At 38.7% G+C, this 20,511-nt stretch overlaps 1 protein-coding gene across 7 annotated transcripts in view; it reads right to left on the reverse strand.

Annotated features, from left to right (window-relative positions):
• Myef2 (myelin expression factor 2) overlaps positions 1–18,952 on the reverse strand; it is a 35,881-nt gene extending 16,929 nt beyond the window's left edge. For 3 of the 7 annotated variants that reach the window (XM_087654379.1, XM_087654377.1, XM_087654378.1), the window contains exons 1-9: positions 18,697–18,952; positions 12,035–12,243; positions 10,786–10,838; positions 9,385–9,392; positions 9,190–9,283; positions 5,200–5,391; positions 4,392–4,545; positions 3,923–3,972; positions 3,739–3,802 (exon numbers count right to left, since the gene is read on the reverse strand). In XM_087654379.1, coding sequence (XP_087510505.1) covers positions 3,739–3,802; positions 3,923–3,972; positions 4,392–4,545; positions 5,200–5,391; positions 9,190–9,283; positions 9,385–9,392; positions 10,786–10,838; positions 12,035–12,243; positions 18,697–18,830 — 958 coding nt within the window. In that variant the 5' untranslated portion in view covers positions 18,831–18,952. 7 annotated transcript variants of the gene reach the window in all.
• Positions 18,953–20,511: the final 1,559 nt, after the last annotated feature.

Consider the following 20,511-nt stretch of genomic DNA (forward strand, 5'->3'; position numbering starts at 1 on the left):
AGGGTGGGAAGGCAGGAAGGGGTGGGTGGTTGGGTGGAGGAACACCCTCATAGAAGAAGGGGGAAGGAGATGGGATAGGAGGCTTATGGACAGAAAACAAGGAAAGGAGATAACATTTGAAATGTAAATAAAAATATCTAATAAAAAAAATGAAGAAAAGTCCATAGAAGAACCTATGTTCAGTAGCTATATTTATAACCCTAATTGCTTAAATTAAAAAAGAGAGGCTGAAAACTAGTGAAATACATATCCAATTCAGAGTTAGGGCAAAAACAAAAAAAAAAAAAACAAAAAAAAAAAAAAACCAAAACGAGACTAAATCTAAAGAAAGAGGAAGGAAAGAAATGATAAAATATACTGACAACAAAACCTATTCTTTACATTTACAAATTGACAAGTTTCTAGAGATAATGAACCACTAAATGAAGACACTATGCTGGACTGGAGAGACAGCTGAGCTGTTAAGAACATGCACTGTCTTCCCACAGACCCAAGTTTGGTTGCCAGCACCTACACAGTGTACAGCTCCCAATCACCTGTAACAGCACCAGGGGATCCAACATCCTCTTCTGGTCTCTGTAGGGATTGATCTCACATGTACCAACCTACACGCACACATGTAGACACACACACACACACACACACACACACACACTTAAAGTCTTCAAGAAGAGGAAACAGAACTATTAATATAGTAAAAATTTAAGATGATGCTATGCTAACTAAATAAAATTCAACACAAAGCCATGGCGGGGTGGGAGGGGACGTGTACCCACAACCAAACAGTGGCTGGAGCATGGTGACTCTTATAGAAGAATAAAAGGAATAATTCCAGACCCTGAAGGAGATAGGAAACTCCACAGAGAGAACAATAGAGTCAAGTAACCTGGACCCTTGGGGCTCTCAGAGACTGCACAACCAACCAAAGAGCATACAGGGCTGGACCTAGTCTTCCCCCACACATATGTAGCAGATGTGCAGCTTGGTCTCCTATGGGTCCTGAACAACTGGAACAGGGGATGTCCCAAAAGCTGTTGCCTTTATCTGGGATATGTTCTACTAGCTGGGCTGCCTGGCCTGGCCTCAGTGGGAAAGAAAGCATTTAGCTTCAAAGAGACTTAAAGTGCCAGGTTTGGGGGAATACCCAGGGAGGCCCCTACCTACTCAGAGGAGAAGGGGAGAGGGAATGAGGAAAGGTCTGTGGGAGGGGTGACTGGAGGGGGCAGTGAGCAGGATGTAATGTGAATAAGTAAAAATTAAACAAAATTAAAAACAAAACAGTGTTTGCTGCTAATCCCAACAACCCAAATTTGATCTCTAGAAGCCACATAGTCAGAGAGCCTTGGTCAGAGTTGTCCTCTGATCTCCCCACAGAGCAAGCACACCCACCTCCCCTATGCCACACAAACACACAAAATAAATGAATGTCTAGAAAAGTTAATGTTCAAGACAGGCAAAAATGGGGAAAATCCTTAAATAAAAAGTTACCATAACTAACTCATGCATCATTAGAAAATATTATGACTAAATAAGTCTTTCCCAAAATATATGGCAAGGCCAGTTTTACACAAATTCTAACAAAATCAAAACAAAAACAACAACAAAATCAAGGTAATTCTTAAAGAATATTCCAATTCAGTATTATTTCAAATAATTTAAAATGCAAATTAAAGAGCAAAAAATGTACGAAGTATCAATTAAAATGAAGCTACCAGCTTTATCAATAAAAAAAGAAATCAGGAACAAAACACAGTGAACTATGAAGTAGCATATGGTATCACACTGAATTCTAATTTATTAAGCAGATATGTACATTACTAAAATCTGCATAACAAACAGTCACGTGTTGTCCCCTCTAGGTGAGGAATGCATTGAGAGGTGAATATGGAAGTGGGGCATCTCAGGTCTACCTGTAAGATTTTATTTAGTTATTAAAAATCCAATAAATGTAGCATATAAAAGCTCTAAAATATTACTTTTGTCTGCATGTTTAAAATATTTCATCAAAAACTTTACTACTAATAATGACAGAGCACAAAGACAAACAACAGAGTACAGCAGCAGTCTGAGGGCAACAGCTAACACAGGGCTTGCACTGCTCTTTTGTATGCTCTGGAACAGCGCAGTAGTGGGCATCCAGTGACAATCTGTAAATCTAAATCTACTCCAGGACTTGTCTCCAGTGCTGGGGTTGAATTCAGGACCCCATGTATGCTAATCAAGGGCACTACTCCAACAGACATCTTGGTTCTAGTGCTAAGGCTAGACCCAGGGACCTAGGCACGGTGGGTGAGACCTTATACCACTGAGTCCATCTCCAGCCCTTATACTTCACCTTGAGACAGGTCTCATTAAGTTACCCAGGCTGCCTGGGAACTCACTCTACAGTTGAGGAAGGCCTTAGACTTGAACTTTAGATTCTCCTGCCTTAGCCTCTTAAGGATCACAGGTCTGTGCCACCAAGCTTGACTTAGGACATCTAAAGAAAATAGTATTCTTTTATACTCTGTTGTGTTGGATAACACATTTAAGATAATCTCAGAGGTACCAAAAATATATCCCTTTCACATTAAGGAATGAAAACAGACCTCCTCTTGGATTAATTTGACCAACACTAAACCCAAACTTGAATTTCTCCCTTTCATCTTGTTTCTTCCATCTGCCTACAGTCTGTGCTTACTGGACTGTCTACAGTCTGTCTACTGCCTGAATGCTGCTCAGATATCTGACCGTCCCCATGTCTGCCTGTCTCTCACATGGAGCTTTGCCCTGTATCTATCAAGCAGCACAGAAACATGTCACTGCAAAGGGATAAAGTTCTTCAGAAATCTGTAACAGATCTTTTACCCAGAATAGTAAACAATGTTGAAAACAGACATTACCCAGCTATATCTATATCCTATGTTGCTTCCAACATTTATGGAGGATATTTAAGGTTCCTTTCACCCTGTTGGCTGAAGGATTATCACAATACACACACACATACATTATCTGAATCGGGCATGGGAGAGCAGCAGATAAGTTAAGGGTAGGTTATGTTGTAAAAGCTGATTGCACGGGAGAGCCAACACATGGTGAGCTTGGTTACTATACTGTTCTCTTAAAGTCTGGTCAAACTTAGGCTGAGTACATAACAGGATAGCAGGCTAAATAGTCTTAAATATTCCAGAGACATTAATAACTTGGCTGTGAGGTAAAGTAAAAGTTCAGTCTCTAAGAATATTATTGTATCACACTGTTGGCTATTAAACAAACAAAGATTAAAACATGTAAAACCTGTAACATTAAAATGATTATAGAACACCAATAAAAAAATATAAGAAAAGAATTTTCAACATGGAAACATGATTATAAATTAATGTTAAGCCCAACCTCTACATAATCTATATACTAGTCTGAAACTAGTTAAATGCACATTTATGTACAGAGAAGGAGAAAGAATACACATAAAAATATTAAAAATGGTGGCCCTCTATGGTAAAATTTTAACGATTCCCCCCTTCTTGTATATGAACTCACCAAATACATTTTAACTTATAACTAATAGGCCAAACATTAAATTATTTTAAAAGTCTCATATTTCTTTTCAGTCTTTATATAATCAGAAGCAACACACTGTCCAAAATACCAAACTAATCTCAGAGAATGAGCAACTTCAATGTAGGAATAAAAACAGACTACTGTGTTATACATAATGAAGAAAAAGAAAGTTGTTTTCTAACAAGAGCTTTTACTTACGTGGTAATTGTGATGTCTTACTATCATGTGAACGGTAGTCTTCATGAGGGACAGATTTGTCATCCTAATTGCAAAAAGAAAAAAAGTTTATTATACATATAGTTAAAAAATAGCTAACGAGAGCTGTTAGGAAGTGAACTAAAGCAATTAATAACTAAGGTTGAGATGAGAAATAGGAACTCACCATTTTCACATGCATAGGTCTATCAAATAAAAACTGCCCATTGAACATGGCTGTTGATTCAGTCAAGGAAAGCCAATTAAGATGACTGTAAAATTGTACAGACAAATTATCATATTTAAAGAGTGTGAAACTTTTTCTACTGTCTTAACATTATTAGACTTTCTTCATACTAGTCTCTCATTTTGATTTATAACTTCATTAACCAACAGCAACTGCACTGATGGACAAGGAGTGAGTCCTCAAGTACGCATGCACACACTGTCCAGCAGCAGGAAGGGATCGCAGGAAAACAAGGGCCTGCCTGTCAGTCCTGAAGAACGTGGCCAAATCCAGCCTGCGTGAGTGACTCTTGTCCTCAAGAACAGCAAAAAGCCTACATTTAAATGAGGCAGCATTATATAACATGAACAACTGTGCAAAGGTATCAAGCTTCTCTGACATCACTTAATGCTAATACACATCAGGATACAAATTGCTTGGACTGCTTCGATTGCCTGCTCAAAAGTGACCGTGCCCATGCCTCTGCTCTTGCCGTCCTTGTCTTCTTTAATATCAGCTCGCTTCACAGTTCCAGCTATGCTGAACACTTCCTTTAGTTTTTTCCAACCAACTTTGAAGTCAAGCTTAACACAGAATGCATAAGGTTAAATTTTTAAAAAATGGCCCCCTCCCTCATTGTAAAAACAAAATCATCTTTTCTAACCTCCTAAATCTATAAACTGTAATTCTTGTTCAACAATATACCAACAGTGTTCAAATAAAAAAGGTCTTGTTTAAAATCAGTTCAGCTACATCTATCTTGTTTCTTATCTTGATTTAAATTCCTCAAATCTTCTTTCAATTCCTCAATCCTGTTCTGTATGTGGGAAACGTAGGTATCAACTATGACTAAGTTGAAAAGTCAGGTTTTGGAAAACATTGTCCATTTCACAAGACTTTCAAGAGCATAAAACAAATGGCAAACCAACCATAACAGGCATTTACAAACAGGAGGACTACAAGAATAAAATTCAACTACCAAAATAAAGACTACACATAGCTGACTTAAGGAAAACCGTCTGATGTCTATGATGTCCATAGTCATGTTAAAATGCTATTTGTATTTAGAGTCTAACTTCAAAATACACACATAAAATTAGGCTTGACTTTAACAGAATTATAACTTTTGTTTACTTAAGTTAAAAATAAACACTGACCTACAAACCTATCAGCATATATCTAACAAAATAATCTCATAATAAGAGTTAAGTATCAGAGCAACTAAAGCTTAAACTTACATTAGCAACAAAAATTGTGGAACCAAGTCTACCAGCCTGCAAGTTGTTGATAACCTCAGGAGGAATGTTTGGATTATTCACAATGGAAGGTGGTAAATTCACCAGCCCAGATCCTACATCAGAGGCATGTGATCCTTGAAATGATGTTCCTGTTCGCTGCAGTGCACGGCGAGCATTTTCTCCATCGGGATCCTATAATGCGTAGTGAATGTTAACCGCCAGCAAATACATCAATGAATATATACAATTCAAGTGACTTAAAGCTGGACAGCAGGTAACCCATCTGGCCAAACTATTAACATCTGTGAGAACTAAGGTTTTTTTGTTATTTTTATCCAGAAAGTGAGCGCAATAAAAACCTGTAGATTGACCTGTCACTACCAGAACACATGACTTGCTATAAACTCAGGTAGAATGTGATAGAGGAAAGTTTATTATCACCAGCTAATATCACCCTTGAATAAAATACAATAACCTATTGTATAATCTCTTAGCTTCCTAAACAACGAAAAGGACTTGTGATGGGAAAAGGGAATAACAAAGGCTAAGTGTCCAAGTAAAGAATGCTTTACCCAGTCATTCCACTACGTAGAAGATCAACAAAACACAAATAAAATTACATTAAGAGGCCCATCATATGCATGCAAATGATTATGCCAAAAATTCTACTCTTATTCATGAATTCTACTTTCTTATTCATGACTCTATCAGACTAGTCAACATTCTAACATGGAGCAAAACGGGGCTCAGAGCTCCTAACTATGAGGCACCTACTGGCAACTGATGGCTTCTGGGGAAGGAAGAGTGTAGTCCCTGACGGGTCAACCATGTAACAGCAGATGATGCCACCCCCCAACACACACACACACGAGAGAGAGAGAGAGAGAGAGAGAGAGAGAGAGAGAGAGAGAGAGAGAGAGAGAGAACGAGTGGACTCAGGTTTTAAAAGCTATTTGGGATGAACACAAAGAAAGTTGGGAGGGTGAGGAAGAAGGAGTGGATCTGGGAGGAGCTGAAGGAGAAAAGAGGTAAAATGATCAAAATACATTGTTATGAAATTCTCAAAGAAAATACTCATCAAAAACTTCTCTGCTATCTCAGTCTGTAAATATTGACTTAAAGTAAATAAGGAAAGATAACTTTAATAAATTTTCTAGCATAGCCAGAATGACAAAAGGGAAAAAAATGAATGTGAGAATAAACATATGCTGACTCCAGTATGCTGCTTCATGATAAAGACATTAAAAGATTATAGAAGTGAATACATGTTGCCAACGAATGCAATGAGACTTTATAATAAGCAGTCAGGATGCTTAGTGCTCATTCTGTTTACTTCTTGACAGACTCAGAGTCATGGAGGGAAAGGGGGATGACTTCTGGGTAAGCCTGTAGGGAATAACCTTGATTACATTAATTATAACTACTTTTCCTCGTGAGCAGAACCATTTCCTGTACTAGATCCTGCAATGTATAAAAGTGAGTGGAGCACACGTTCATATTTCTGCTTTCTGGTTATGGTTTTAGCTGTTTCAGTATCCTGCTGCCTTGAATTCCCCACAATGATGCATCACCCTTCAAACTGTGAGCTAAAACAAACTCTCCCATAAGTTGATTTTATTATATTATGTCATCACAGCATCAAAAAAGCAAGTCACAAATGTTTCAAGTTTGAGAACTGAAAAACTTGTACAAGCACAAAATTGAAAAAGTGGTTACCTACACAGGAGGATTAAAAAGAGAAGTCCTTCAACTATTGAAATTCATAGGTTGTTTGTATTAATAGTTCATAGTAGTATATTTATTTTGTCACATGTAAACATTACACACACACACACACACACACACACACACACACACACACACCACATATAATCCTAGTTTTCATTCCTGTTTTCCCCTTGCTGTCCAGCCTTCCAGTCACTAACTGCTACTGCTACAGTGGGCCTGCTAACACGTGTATGACTCCTACTGACCTTCATGTAACTGGACACAATACTAAAGCTGCTAAGGAACACTCAAGTGCACCTCCATTAGATAACTATGCAAGCAGTCCCTGCAGTTTTATCAGTCACTGACTTGTAAATCAGAAAATGACTGCCTTTGCTAAACATTAGCTGGGGAGTTAAGTAAATCATTCGCTATTTACTAAAACTAAATTTGACCCCTTTTTCCCTTCTAAAATACTTAAAAATAGAGGCATCCTAAACCTTCACTCTAGGGTCGCAACAGTAGATCTGAGCTCCTCGATATGCTGCAACTTAACCATAACACAATCACCCAACCTGAGCCTCTAACACCCAGTGGGTTCTGTCAATGAAAACAGAAAGATACTATAAACACAGTATGCTTAGTGTCTATAGCATCTCTATGGAGCTTTTATTATAATACTTGTTTTTTTTAAACAGAGACAGGATTATAAAATAGCAAACTATGATCATCAAATTATTAGAGGACTATAAATTGGAACCAATTATTTAAGATGCTGAACATTTCTTTTTTTTTTTTTCTTTTTTTTTTTTTTCGGAGCTGGGGACCGAACCCAGGGCCTTGCGCTTCCTAGGTAAGCGCTCTACCACTGAGCTAAATCCCCAGCCCCGATGCTGAACATTTCTAAAGTTAAGTCCTGGCATATGCATAAAAGCAGCAAATAAATGACTAGTCAATCCACAAAACTTAAACATTCCCTACCAAATCTCTGCCAATTTTCATTAGGTAACTACAATCCCAGGATCAATGAGGATTCAAGAAATCTGAAGTTAATTCCAGTCAAGAACGTAGGAGACATGATATTTTTGGTACTAAGGCGCTGACGCTTATCATCACACTAAAGAACAAGACCCCAGCAAGCACGAACGAGAACAGTTTCTACAATTTACGTTTATGAAAGAATTGGACTATTTTAAGCACTGTGCTAACAGCTTTCCATAATATCAAAAGTACAGTAACTAGAAAACATAACACTGAGTTTTTACAACACTATCAGAGAGATTTCTAGTATTTCTCCTATCTCAGTGACAAGGAAAGCTAACAAAGGTATGTGGTTTCCTCTTCCTGGGTCATTTAGCTTTTCTAGTGACAGAGAGTAAGCTATAAGTTATTTACCACACTTGGTCTTCATAAGTCACATTAGTTAGGTATTATCAGTGGCGTTATAACAAATTAACTAAAGTCTAGAGAAATGAGGCACTGTCACATCGCTGGAAAGGGTAAGCTGGAACTCAAAACTCCCTCTTGTGGAATGCCAATCAATGAATAGCATCAGTATTAGCTCAACATTTCAGACTCAAAATAACCTTGTCTAGTTCTCTCAGTACAGGCTTAGCAAGGATGAGTTTAAGTGAGTATATGGCCAAACTAATATGACAAAACAACATAAAATAAAAGAGCCCATGAAACTGAGTGTTATCCCAGCTAATTATTACCAAGATCCACTACTCCTGTAAGTGCTACTATGTAAAGTACCTTCTGATCATTTGTCAATCTATTTATACTACAATTCTCTACAAAGAAAAAGTCCCCATTGTAGATTATTCCAAGTTCTAGTTACACAGATCATTAAGCAATAATGCTTCTTAAATTCTAATCTTATAGAATCTAAATTTATTAAAGAATGCCAATCTTATTCCAATAGCAAACTATGTGCATTTTCAAGCAACCCATAATCGACTACAATACCTATTGAATTTTCAATTAAACATTCTAAAAGCTGAAAATGTTTATAGCAAATGAAGTTTGCCATCTTTAAATTTTTCCTGATTTTTATCTTAAATTGAGGATCTTTATCTGTAACTAGAAGCTAAATAAATATAAAGAATAACTTAAGGATTAAAGCAAATCATCTCAAGTAAAATAATCACAAGTTACAATTCTTTTATAAGCATCTATCCTTAAAAAAGTAGCCATAAAACTATATGAGGAAAAAAATGAAAAAAAATCAAAGGAAGCATGTTCAGATAATTCAAGTTTAAACTGCAAATACAAAAAACTTACCTCTTTAATATTCAGAGGTCTTCCACTAAGGTCATATTTGTTCATAGTTTCTAATGCTTTCTTTACAAATTCTTCATCTTTGAATTCAACCACGCTTAATAGGGGAAAATATATAAGAAATGCTTATGTACAAAGATTTCTGATTCCCAATCACAAGACTAATTTAACGTAAGATACTTTTAAAAAAATTCTTACCCACAACCCTGTATCCAGTAGATTGTCAATATATGCAAAAGAAAAAAAAAACATTTTAGGTCAGTAGATGAATTTAATGGAAAACTCTAATCTTTAAGTCATTAAGAAGTAATCAAGAACACATTTTCTTTTTCTTTTACATCTCCAGAATGTAACAGGCAAGTGACCATGCATTTTCCACACATTTTAAAATCCATCTAACATGTTACAAGCTTGGAGTACATTCTTACTCTCAGGTGCCTTTTCTTAAAAATAAACGAGTGCCACTGTATGAATTCGGTCAACAGTAAGTACAGGAAGAAACTGAAGGCCCCGATACCATGTCTTATGCAGTAATAATATCTCGAGATATGTTGCGCACAATATACTTTTTAAATCTAATTAAAATAGCAATTCAATAACATGAATTTTTAAAGTTATTATGTTATGTATAGTATTTGCCTACATGTATGACTATACGCAATGTGTTAGTCTGGTACCCAAAGAGGCCAGAAGAGGGTGTTAGATCTCGTGGAACTTGAGTTCCAGATGGTCTGTGAGCTGCCATGTGGTGCTGGAGTTGAGCCCAAGTCCTCTACAAGAGCAGTCAGTGCTCTTAACTGATGAGCCATCTCTCCAGCCCCCATGAATTTTGCTTTTAAGAAAGTTATCTATTAGATTAAAGCTGGCTGCACACAATTTAGAAGCATCTAGCTGGAAGCATGTAAAACAAATTAACCATGCTAAAGAAGCTTACAGAATCATTTTTTAAAAATAATTCCTGTGATTATTTACTGTTCAAAGTGCCACCTGAGTGTGATGACAAAATCTGTATTTCTCATGTACCCAACCATGCTGTGACTATGAGGAGACGCTGTCACAGAGCTTCCCGTTATACTCTTCAGTATACTCAAGCTGCTAAGTCAAACCTATCATCAGCTTCCAGGCCAACTTAGTCATAGACATCATTCATACCAATTGGTCAGAGCACTGCCTCTTACATGGTCCTGCAGGCTAACAAATTAACTTTTCAATAAAAGTTTCAAAATTATATTCTAAATTAACACCTTTAAGCCACAGGCCTCTCATAAAACTCTTAGGGAATATTATCAATTCAGTGACTTTTAAAGTATCCCTGAAGTCATCAAAATACAACAAAAAGCAATATTAAAATTTTATTAGCTAAGAAAAAGCATACCTTAAAGCATTAGAAAAATGAATGCCCTTTATGAGCATTTACAAAACCCATCCCTTTCAGGTAGCTAGTTTGGTTGGCATGTCAGACTTGCTAGGATAAAACCTCAAATCTTAAAGTAAAACAAAATGAAACTTAAGTTTCCAAAAGTCTGGTAGAGTAATATACAAAAGTAAACTGCTGAGGAACTTTTAAACCTCGAGCAGATTATGGCCCACAGCACTTACCCTTGATTTTCCTTCCGCATCCTTAAAGAGCTCCACGTATGTAACCTCACCAACTACATAAGACATACAAAAGGAAGATACCAAGAAACAATACATTTAAACGCCAGTATCTTGCTTTACTGCACACCTGTGCACAACTCTACAGAAAAGCACCTATTATTCACCGGCAATCAGGACCAGATCAACATACCTCCTATCGATAGCTGTAGAAATTTAACTAATTTTCAGAAATTACCTCATCCACATTCTCTAAAAAAAGCTAACAACCATATTAACCCAATTCATACTGCAGATCGATCGTATTTGGCCAGCATGGTATGGTTGGTGAACAAATGCACATATACATACAAATGGTCCCTCAGCCTATCGTATTAACAACATTAGCACTTTTCAAATAACTTTGGTCAGCCTACACACAACAGCTGTTTTAAGGTGACTTCCTACCTGAATGTCTTCAATCATGTTTGCCATCAGTAAACTAAATTTACAAGTAATGCTTCACAGCAAGCCACACACTTCTAAATAGTCAGTGAATAAAACCAGTCAAATAGTTGTCACCTTACAACAGATACACCAATGCAATTAAAAAAAATTATTAGAGAAGATCACCCTCAAAGCCAAGTACATAGTTTGCAGGACTGTTGAACCTCAATTTTTCAAGAAATAACAGAACTAACTTTTACAAGATCAAGTATTGACATTATTTTCCCCCAAAACCAAGCATGTGTAGAAGAGGAAGTTTTCAGTTATTCTGAAAACAGAACTGCAGCAGCAGTGACACATTTATACAGAACTGCAAGGACAGCATCGTGGCAGTCGTGACAATGCAAGCAAAATGAATTCCACAGCCAGATTCCAGACTCCACCAAAAACATCTTTGGGGGAAAAAAATCGACCTTATTATACATACATTAACAAGCTAAATGCATTGCTTAACTAATGCAATAGTCCTTTTAAAATCTATTTAAAAAACTTCAACAAGACAAAGCAATCAGTTTAACAGAATTCTTGGTGGCATGCATATGCTGGCTTCACTATCCCACTAAAATGGCAAAAGAAAAGACTTCATTTGTCCATACTTCCTTGTAATGAAATTGCCAAGTGGAAGGAAAAAGAAAAGATTAATGCACATGTCAAGAAAGAAAAGTCTCTCTCTCTGAGTCTGTGTAGCTAAGAGGAATAAAAGTCTGCTTGTTTCCTGCCCTTCCTACACAAGAGTACAACAGTAAGTTACTGAAGAAACTGTTACCTTTTTCTCTCATCAAATCTTTAATAGCCTGCCATTTCATGTCATAGGGGATGTTGCTAATGAACACTCTGTTCCGATTTGGACCTTTCTTTTCTCCAGTGCCCGAATTCTTATCTTTTGAATAAGGATGAAACCGATTGGCCTTCTTATTTCCTGTAGACTTTTCTTTTAAATCAGATTTTTCTTCCTTCACTGATTCATCATTCTCCCTGCGAATTAAAAGACAAACAAAAGCACCTTTAGTTGAGCTTCTAAGAATGGAACTCTGTGTATCAATCATTGACAACTGACACTTCACAAAATTCTCAATTAAGCTAGAACTCTGCAAAGAAGCAGGAAGTCAGTCCAAGGCTCCATATTGTCCAAGCTTATCAATCTCTAAGCTAACAAACAGCTGGCATTTTTCTTCTATGTTAACACTCGTAAGCATCCCCAAGCCCAATTTTTCCCATGACACTATTAATAAGTATTGATAGACCCAACGGAGGGAGCATGTGAATTATCTCAGAATCTCATTTAGGGAGAATTAATCTTCAGAACTTTATTCAACTCGCAAGTCCAACTGGAACACCAAGAGGGCACTTGCTACAGGAGCCTGACCAGGACCCATGGTGAAAACAGAGAGAGCTGACTACATAAACTGTCCTCTGATACCAATCTGCACATCATGGCTCACACACACATACACTATACACACAAAACACACACAAATGTGAATATAAGAAAAATTCTTAAAAACGTTTTAACTAAATTTAATTTTAAAAGCTGGCCATATTATAAAAACAGTGGAACATACTTATAATTCCAGCACTCAGGAGACAGATAAAAGATTACCACAAGTTAAAGACTGCCTGGTCTATATAGCAAGTTCTAAAGCAGTCAGAGTTATAGTGAAGACTCTGCCCCCACCCCCACCCCACCACAAAAAAAGTAAATAGATGAATCAATGATTATCGAAAAAGCTTAGAGTAACAAATTATCCCTAGAATTTTCTCTTCCCTTAAAACCAGAATCAAAATATATAGTCACATCTATCTGTCTATTCAATACATATATATACTCATACTCACTGTATGTTGAGTTTTACCTATTCCCTACTTAGATAAATGCAGAAAAATTTAAAGACATCCTTATATAGCTTCATGTTGAACACAGGACAGGACATGTCATAGAATTGTGTCTGTTTTATTAGTAATACTATCTAAACTGAAAGGCTAGAGTTGAAGAGACAGGAAATAATTAAACACATCATGAGACAAAATCTAACAGTCTTTTTTAATGGACCTAATTGGAAAAATCAATTTATAAAACTTCAATCACAATGCAACTATTATGATGCCATATACCAACATAGGAATAAATAAGATATGGATGGGTATGTACCTAAAGTAATCCCTACAGATAAAAATCTGGATTTATATTTAAAACTACAATTTACACTTTTAAAGCAATATGTAGTGTATGTGTATGTGCAGGTGCACAGGCGTCTCTGTGAGCACATGTATGAGGAGCAGGGGACAGCCTTAGAAATGCCACTCCTGTCCTTTGAGATAGTGCCTATCTTCAGACTGAAGCTTACCAAATTCATGAGACCCAGGAATCCTGTCTCCTTCTCCCCAGCACTAGAATTACAAGGACACACAGCTAATATTTTCAAATGGTTCTGAAGAGCAAACTCAGGTTCTTGTGAGGTAGGCACGTTTTCAACTTGCTAACTCCCAAGGACTCAAAAGCAATCTTATTATAGAAACAACCATGGATTTAAGTCATGGATTGCTTTAGTTGACGTAAAGTAATTTCATTAACAATTTAAAAGCAATTTTTTTATAAAATTTAATGAGTCAAAATCTCAAATAAATAAGAAAATAGATTTCTTTTTTTTTTCTTTTTCTTTTTTTCGGAGCTGGGTACCGAACCCACTGAGCTAAATCCCCAACCCTAGAAAATAGATTTCTTAAAAACTACATGGGTTATTCTAATAAACCAAATTTCATAATCCAGACTAAAATTCTAAGGTGAGCAATTCTGGAAGGCTATAAACAAACCTCTTACTGCATTAGTATGAAAACAGCATTCTCCTGACCAGGTGACAACTGCCCACTGTGCTATCTACACTGTATCTAGAATGGCAACTGACTGTACCATCATATGCTGGATACGTTGTAATTTTGCAATTGCCAGCTAAAGACCCACACTCTGGAGGTTGGTAAAGCACTTGCTCTGCAAAGCAGAGTGCAGAGGTTAGGATGTCCAGCACCGATATAGAAAGCTGGGCATGGAAATACACACCTGCAGTTCCTATAGGGCTAGAGGGTGGGGGAAGAATGGATTCTAGAACCTTACTGGATAACCAGTTAGCCTAATCAGTGAAGATTTAGGTTCAATGAGAAACTTCTCAGAAAGTATACATGCGTGCACACACACAAACATACACAGACACAAACCCAAACTCACTGAAAATGGTGAGTACACTGCCTCTAATGCCAACATTCAAACCCAAACTCACTGAAAATGATGAGTAATTGCCTCTAATGCCAACATTCAAAGAGATGGAAGCAAGAGGACAGAGCTAAGGGCCAGTCTGGACTACATAGCACCAAGTTAGTCAGAGCTTAGATCAGACCCTATCTCAAAAACAAACAGAATCCATACTATGAACAGATGGTGGCTCCATCTTTGAGAAATGCTACCACAATCAAGAAACAGTACCAAACTTGCTTCACCAGCTATTCAGATTTTGACAGGGACAACTTCTCTATCAACCTTATTCTTTTATAAGAAATGGCTTAATCGAAAGGGGTCTTCTCAACTGTTCTAGAATGTGCCTCCATGTGAATAAAGTGGCATTTCTGAGAATAGAAACAAGCAGCCAAAATACACAGGGCCTCTTCTCTGGTTCCTAGCTACAGTAGACATAACAAACCTTTTCTTTTCCATTCCTCCGAAGAACCATCTGCATAATAATGCACTTCCCACTGAACTCACTGAAGGGCTCCAGTCTGAAGTCAGGTAAGAAGATACCTAGTCTGTGATAAGAATCCTCCTTCTGTCTACTCTCACCCTGGATAAGTCACTGTGAAAATACACACAATTCTCAAGTACTCACTAAGTTCCTCTATTCTTCACCAGGCTGAATGAAGGTTATATGACTATAATAAGCATTTGCTTAAAATACTCTTGACAATTCATTACAAAATATATTATTAGGATATTTTCTTTATGTTTACTTCAAAGGCTGACCAGAGGAAAACTAAAGGTTTCTTTTAAAAATATCAGAAACCAAACTATAAAATGACCTAGCAATTCCATTTTTTGTATTTGATGAAAGAAATAACCTCATCTCAGTATCTGAACTCATATTTACTATATTTTTCACAATAACTAAGACAAGGAACTGAACTAATATCTGCTTACTGATCAAAGACTGGTTAAAGAAAAGGTGGGAGTGAGCGCATATATGTGTGTGTGTGTGTGTGTGTGTGTGTGTGTGTGTGTGTGTATGTATATGTGTGTATATATATCCCAGATGTGCGTGCACGCGCGCACACAGACAATACACACACACACACACACAGAGAGAAAGAGAGAGAGAGAGATTGATTGAGAGATCAGCCTTTAGAAGGAAAGCCTGCCATCGGCAGCAACCTGAAGGACAGTGTGCTAAGTGAAATAAACCAGACACAGAAAACCAAATACTTCATGACATCAAAAACAAAGCTCAAAGAAAACATCAGGGATTAGGGTACAGCATCATTACCACAAGTCTAGTGAGATGTTTGCCTAAGCATATAAATCTCCAGTAGCCAAGTTCTGGAGACAACGTGTAGTAAAATATTTGGAACTACAAAAGATGCTAGCAGGGGCTGGGGATTTAGCTCAGTGGTAGAGCGCTTACCTAGGAAGCGCAAGGCCCTGGGTTCAGTCCCCAGCTCCGAAAAAAAGAACCAAAAAAAAAAAAAAAAAAAAAAAAGATGCTAGCTACATGAGTTCACAGGTATATTAATTAGTTCAATTACAATAATCATTGTATAATAGCAAATCAAAAAAATCTGAGGAGCAAACATCACAGTTATGATCTCCACTCATGATAAAGCTGATGCTTTATTAGTAATCACTTCACCCTACCCTAATGCTGAGTATAAAAGTAGCACAATACACCTGAAATCATACAAGACTAATGACGAGTCACAAGATAGTTTCTGCTTCCAGTTTACAGTAGACAGAGGAAATAGGATCTTTAATTCCTGTCTAAAGATGAACAGGCCAACTAAATCTTTTCCATGAATTTCATGATCTCGAAATTTCTTACATCTTCAACAGATACTCACTGAACCTTTAAAATGTAAGGTTCAAGGATCAAAAGACAGCCATCTCTGTCTGCTGTGACTATGAACTAACTTAATACAAGTCGCTTCAAACCCACATGGTTCACTTCGAAGCTGTCAATGGATGTAAAGCAGTGTCTGGTCTTCAAAATTCTTTTAATGACTTATCATTAAAAGCATGGCAATCAGCCCAAAGTTTAGGGTGTTCAACCACCTCTACAGGTACACTGTAGATTCACATAAGACTTAAGGCCCTAAGTACTCATTGTGACTACTTCATGCTGGGCTATCAGATATGTATGAAATTCCTTAGTGTATTGTTCTCTACTCAACACTGAGAAAAAATGGAAAGAAAGAATTCGAATAAGGAAACAATCTGTATTTATTGTTAATACCCGCCCCATATTTTCTCTCTTTAAATTAGAAAATGGTTCTTTCTCACTTCTTTTCCCATCCTGCAATGCAACTGTAAACATTGTATTTTTGTGTCTAATAGAGGTTTTGATGCTAGCTTCACAGAGTACCAACATTAGAGGATTCAATGATTATTTTCTTCAGGAAGAAAGGGCGGCACACTCATGCTTAGACACAAACTAATAATACATACTTGTCATCCCTCAGCCCCATTCCACCCCACAGATAAAAAAGTCCGCAGATGCTCTAGTCCTTTTCCCAAAATAGTGTTTGCATGTGACTTAAGCACAATCTCGCACTACTTTATTTAATCTCTTCCTCACTTATAATACCAAAACAATGCATATATTATGTATGCTTACTTTCCATATAGATACAATACGGGTATTTCTAATTCACCATTAAATCCATGGAAACGGAATCCAAAAACATGCAAGCTGATTGTATGTTAGTCACTCCACTTTTTTTTTTCTATTTTTAATAGCAAATCTCTGAAAAAGCCCAGGCTTTGGCAGGCGTAAGAGATAAGCTTCACTTGCTTTCTGGTTTCTCCATGGTGGAGAAACATGCACTCTCTCCATCCAGAAGCAAACTGCACTGACTTCCAATCCCTGCAAATCCAATCCCTGCAAAATTCTGTTCTGCTCATACAATGCTTCCTGTTCAAAAGTCACCAGGGGGGTAGGGGAACTAAAATCCATATTTAAGGTTATTTCTAGCCAATGCAAAGGTTAACACAATGGACTCTGCCTCATGGGCATTCTTAAGGTGCCTCTCCACACTATCATTCCAAAAGTGAATACAGGCATCAGAAAACAGCAAACACTGGACTTCTAACGCTCAGGATAGGCCTCAGGGAACTAGGGTAAGTTCTCTTAAGTACATTTTCAGAGGTTAAGAGAAAATACCCAGTGATGTCATCCTAAGAGCAATACATCCTAAGGCTGTCGCGACAAAGCTGAGGAGAACTACCCCATCTAATCTGCAATCAATTCAATCCTGTTCCAACAAACTGGTCCAAATGTTAGCATCACTACCTCAAGTACTTTGACACAGAATAGCCAGAAAGGCATTTTCCTTTCCTGATTTAATTATGAGCATGTGTTCATTGTTTTCTACTGAGGCAGAATTGAGAGGTGATGGGTGTTTTAACAAATTACACATTTTCAACTTCAGTTTTACAGAATAAACCACAGGAAAATAAATGTTTGCCTTCACATCACCCCACGTGACAAGACAGGCGAGCACAATCTGCCCCTATCCTACTGTCTTATAACTTAAGATCTTATGGATTAATGTCGACTGAATTCTCTACTGACACAGATTGATAGATCCAACCTTCAACCCTTGGGTTTTCTTCTAAAACACGCTGTATTTTATGGGTTGGGGGTGTCATTTTTGTGGCCTAGCGCCTGCCTAAAGAATGCACGAGGCCCTGTGTTCCATTCCCAGCTCTGCCAGACACAGATTTATATTTCAGTAATTTAATCTTATTATAAGTGAATTATAGTAAGATGAAGGCCACCACACAGAGTTTGTGTTGTTTTTTTTTGTTTGTTTGTTTTTTAAAGAACAAAACAAAACAGCCTGCACGGCCGACAACCATCACTGGGTGGGTGGAGGAGACCAAGTCCCTCTTTTCCGAAAGCCAATTAAGAGGAACACAATGGGTTCGGTCAGCTCTAACACTTTAGAAACCACCACCGCACACGCGGCCCTCACCGGGGCTCGGAACCGGGCCGGGAGGGGAAAGGACCGATGATGTCATCCCTAGGTCCTCCCCGGGGATGAGGCTAGCCTCGGGCCTTTTAAAGGGGACCGTTTTCCGCGCGCCGGAGGCCGGGGCCGCCCGCGCCGCACCTGCTCCCGCACCGGGGCCGCCCGCGCCTCCCGCCCTGCCCGCCCGCCCGGGGGAGACAATACATTTTAACGCCGTTGGCGCTGCTGCGCGGCGGTTTCTCCGGCTCGCCGGGGTGCGGGTCTCGCCGCGGCTCAGCCGGTTGCTGCTGCGGGCCGTCGTCACCCGCGGCCGCCTCGGGCTTGTCGGCATCGGCCATCCCGCCGCGGGCTCCGCCTCGGCCGCGCTTAGGGCTCCGAGCGCTACAATGGCGACGGCCGGCGGAGCGGTAACGGATCGCGATTTGAAAAGGCCCCGAGCGCTCGGCGGCCCGGATCTCGCGAGAGCGGACGAGGCCCCGCGACTTGGGGAGCGAGCGGGGGCGGGGCTCCGGCGCGGCCACCTGCGGAGGGAGCGCGGGCTGCCCAGGGGCGCGGAGATGGGGGTCCTCTGGGGGCGGGGCGTTTGGATCCGTGAGCTATAGCAGCTCCATCTCTGGAGGTGGATGCCCTACGAAGCCGCCGGCCAGCACCCATGGCTGAGGACCAGTCACCAAGTTAACTACTTTCTTTGAGGGCTGAAGATTTTTGTGGACCTTAGCAATCAGCTAAGAGGTTGAAGTTTTTAAATTCTCAGGGCAGCAATCGATTTGGACTATCCATCATCTTCTTAAAGTCTGTGCAAGGGACCTGGAGGAGCAAAGCAGTTAGGATAACTTGCTGCTCTTGCCAAGGACCCTGGTTCGGTTCCCAGCACCCACATAGAGGAGCTCCTACAACCTCTTCTGACTCCACAGGCACTGACATGTATGGGGTGCACATATATAAATGCAGGCAAACCACATGTACACATGGTAAAACATAAATATAACATACAAGATTAGCTACAAATGAATATTTTGGTTTTGTTTATAGATTGCCTCCCTAAATATGAAAACTCATAAATTTCAGTGTTATAATTACAGTTCACAGTAAAAATCACCTTTTTCAGTTGAAAAATGCCAAGACCTCCTCAAATGTTTCCTTCTATTAAAAAAGAAAGTGAACGGCATAGTAGGTATATTTTATTAGTGATGAGAGTGATCTGCGAAGTGCTGTGTTTGGCAAAGTGCTGTGTTGTGTCCTAAACACAACAGATGCGCTTGATTTGTGTTTCTGTACTGTACTCCTGGAGCCTAATGTTTGCAGTTAGCAGGCAGGTAGTGGAGTCTGGCTGGGACAATCAGGGTTAGGGCGACCTCTGCCACTTTCTCCTTGGCTGAGGCATTTATTTCAGTTCTCAACCTCTCTTCACAGTAAAGACAGCAGCCCCTTCCCTGCAGGGTAGAGATTTAAAGAAAACACTTCATCTAGGGCCAAGTGCTACAATATTACAGTCTCTATCTCTTAAGGCTCTCACAGGGTTTCAGTCAGGGAAAAACCAGATTATTCCCCACCCCACACGTAGTAAATTACAGTAAGTTTCAAAGTATCCATCACTCCGTTTATTCTTTTGCTATCATTGAATTTCACCAAGAAACTCAATCTGACAATCCCTGGTCTAGTAAATTCCTGCAAAACCCCTTTTCACCTTTCAATACTTTCAAGAGTTCATTGTGACCGAACCACAATAGAAGGTTCAGAAAGGACACTAGATCCCTGCTGGAGGGGACTTTGGGAAACAGCATTATTGGGGAGTTGTAATCGAATTAAAAGCACAATTTAATTAAACACACACACACACACACACACACACACACACACACACACACACACACACACAAGACTTGCCCAAACTCCAGAGTATACCAATTCAAATATCTCATTTAAAGATCTATTCTTAAAGACTGAGCTTGGGAGGGCAGTGTTGTTAGAATTTCCAACCCCAGTAAGCCTGTATAAAACCACACAATCCGGTTATTA

Source organism: Rattus norvegicus, chromosome 3, assembly GCF_021556685.1.
Source record: "Rattus norvegicus strain SHRSP/BbbUtx chromosome 3, alternate assembly SHRSP_T2T, whole genome shotgun sequence".
In the NCBI taxonomy this organism is placed as follows: Eukaryota; Metazoa; Chordata; class Mammalia; order Rodentia; family Muridae; genus Rattus; species Rattus norvegicus.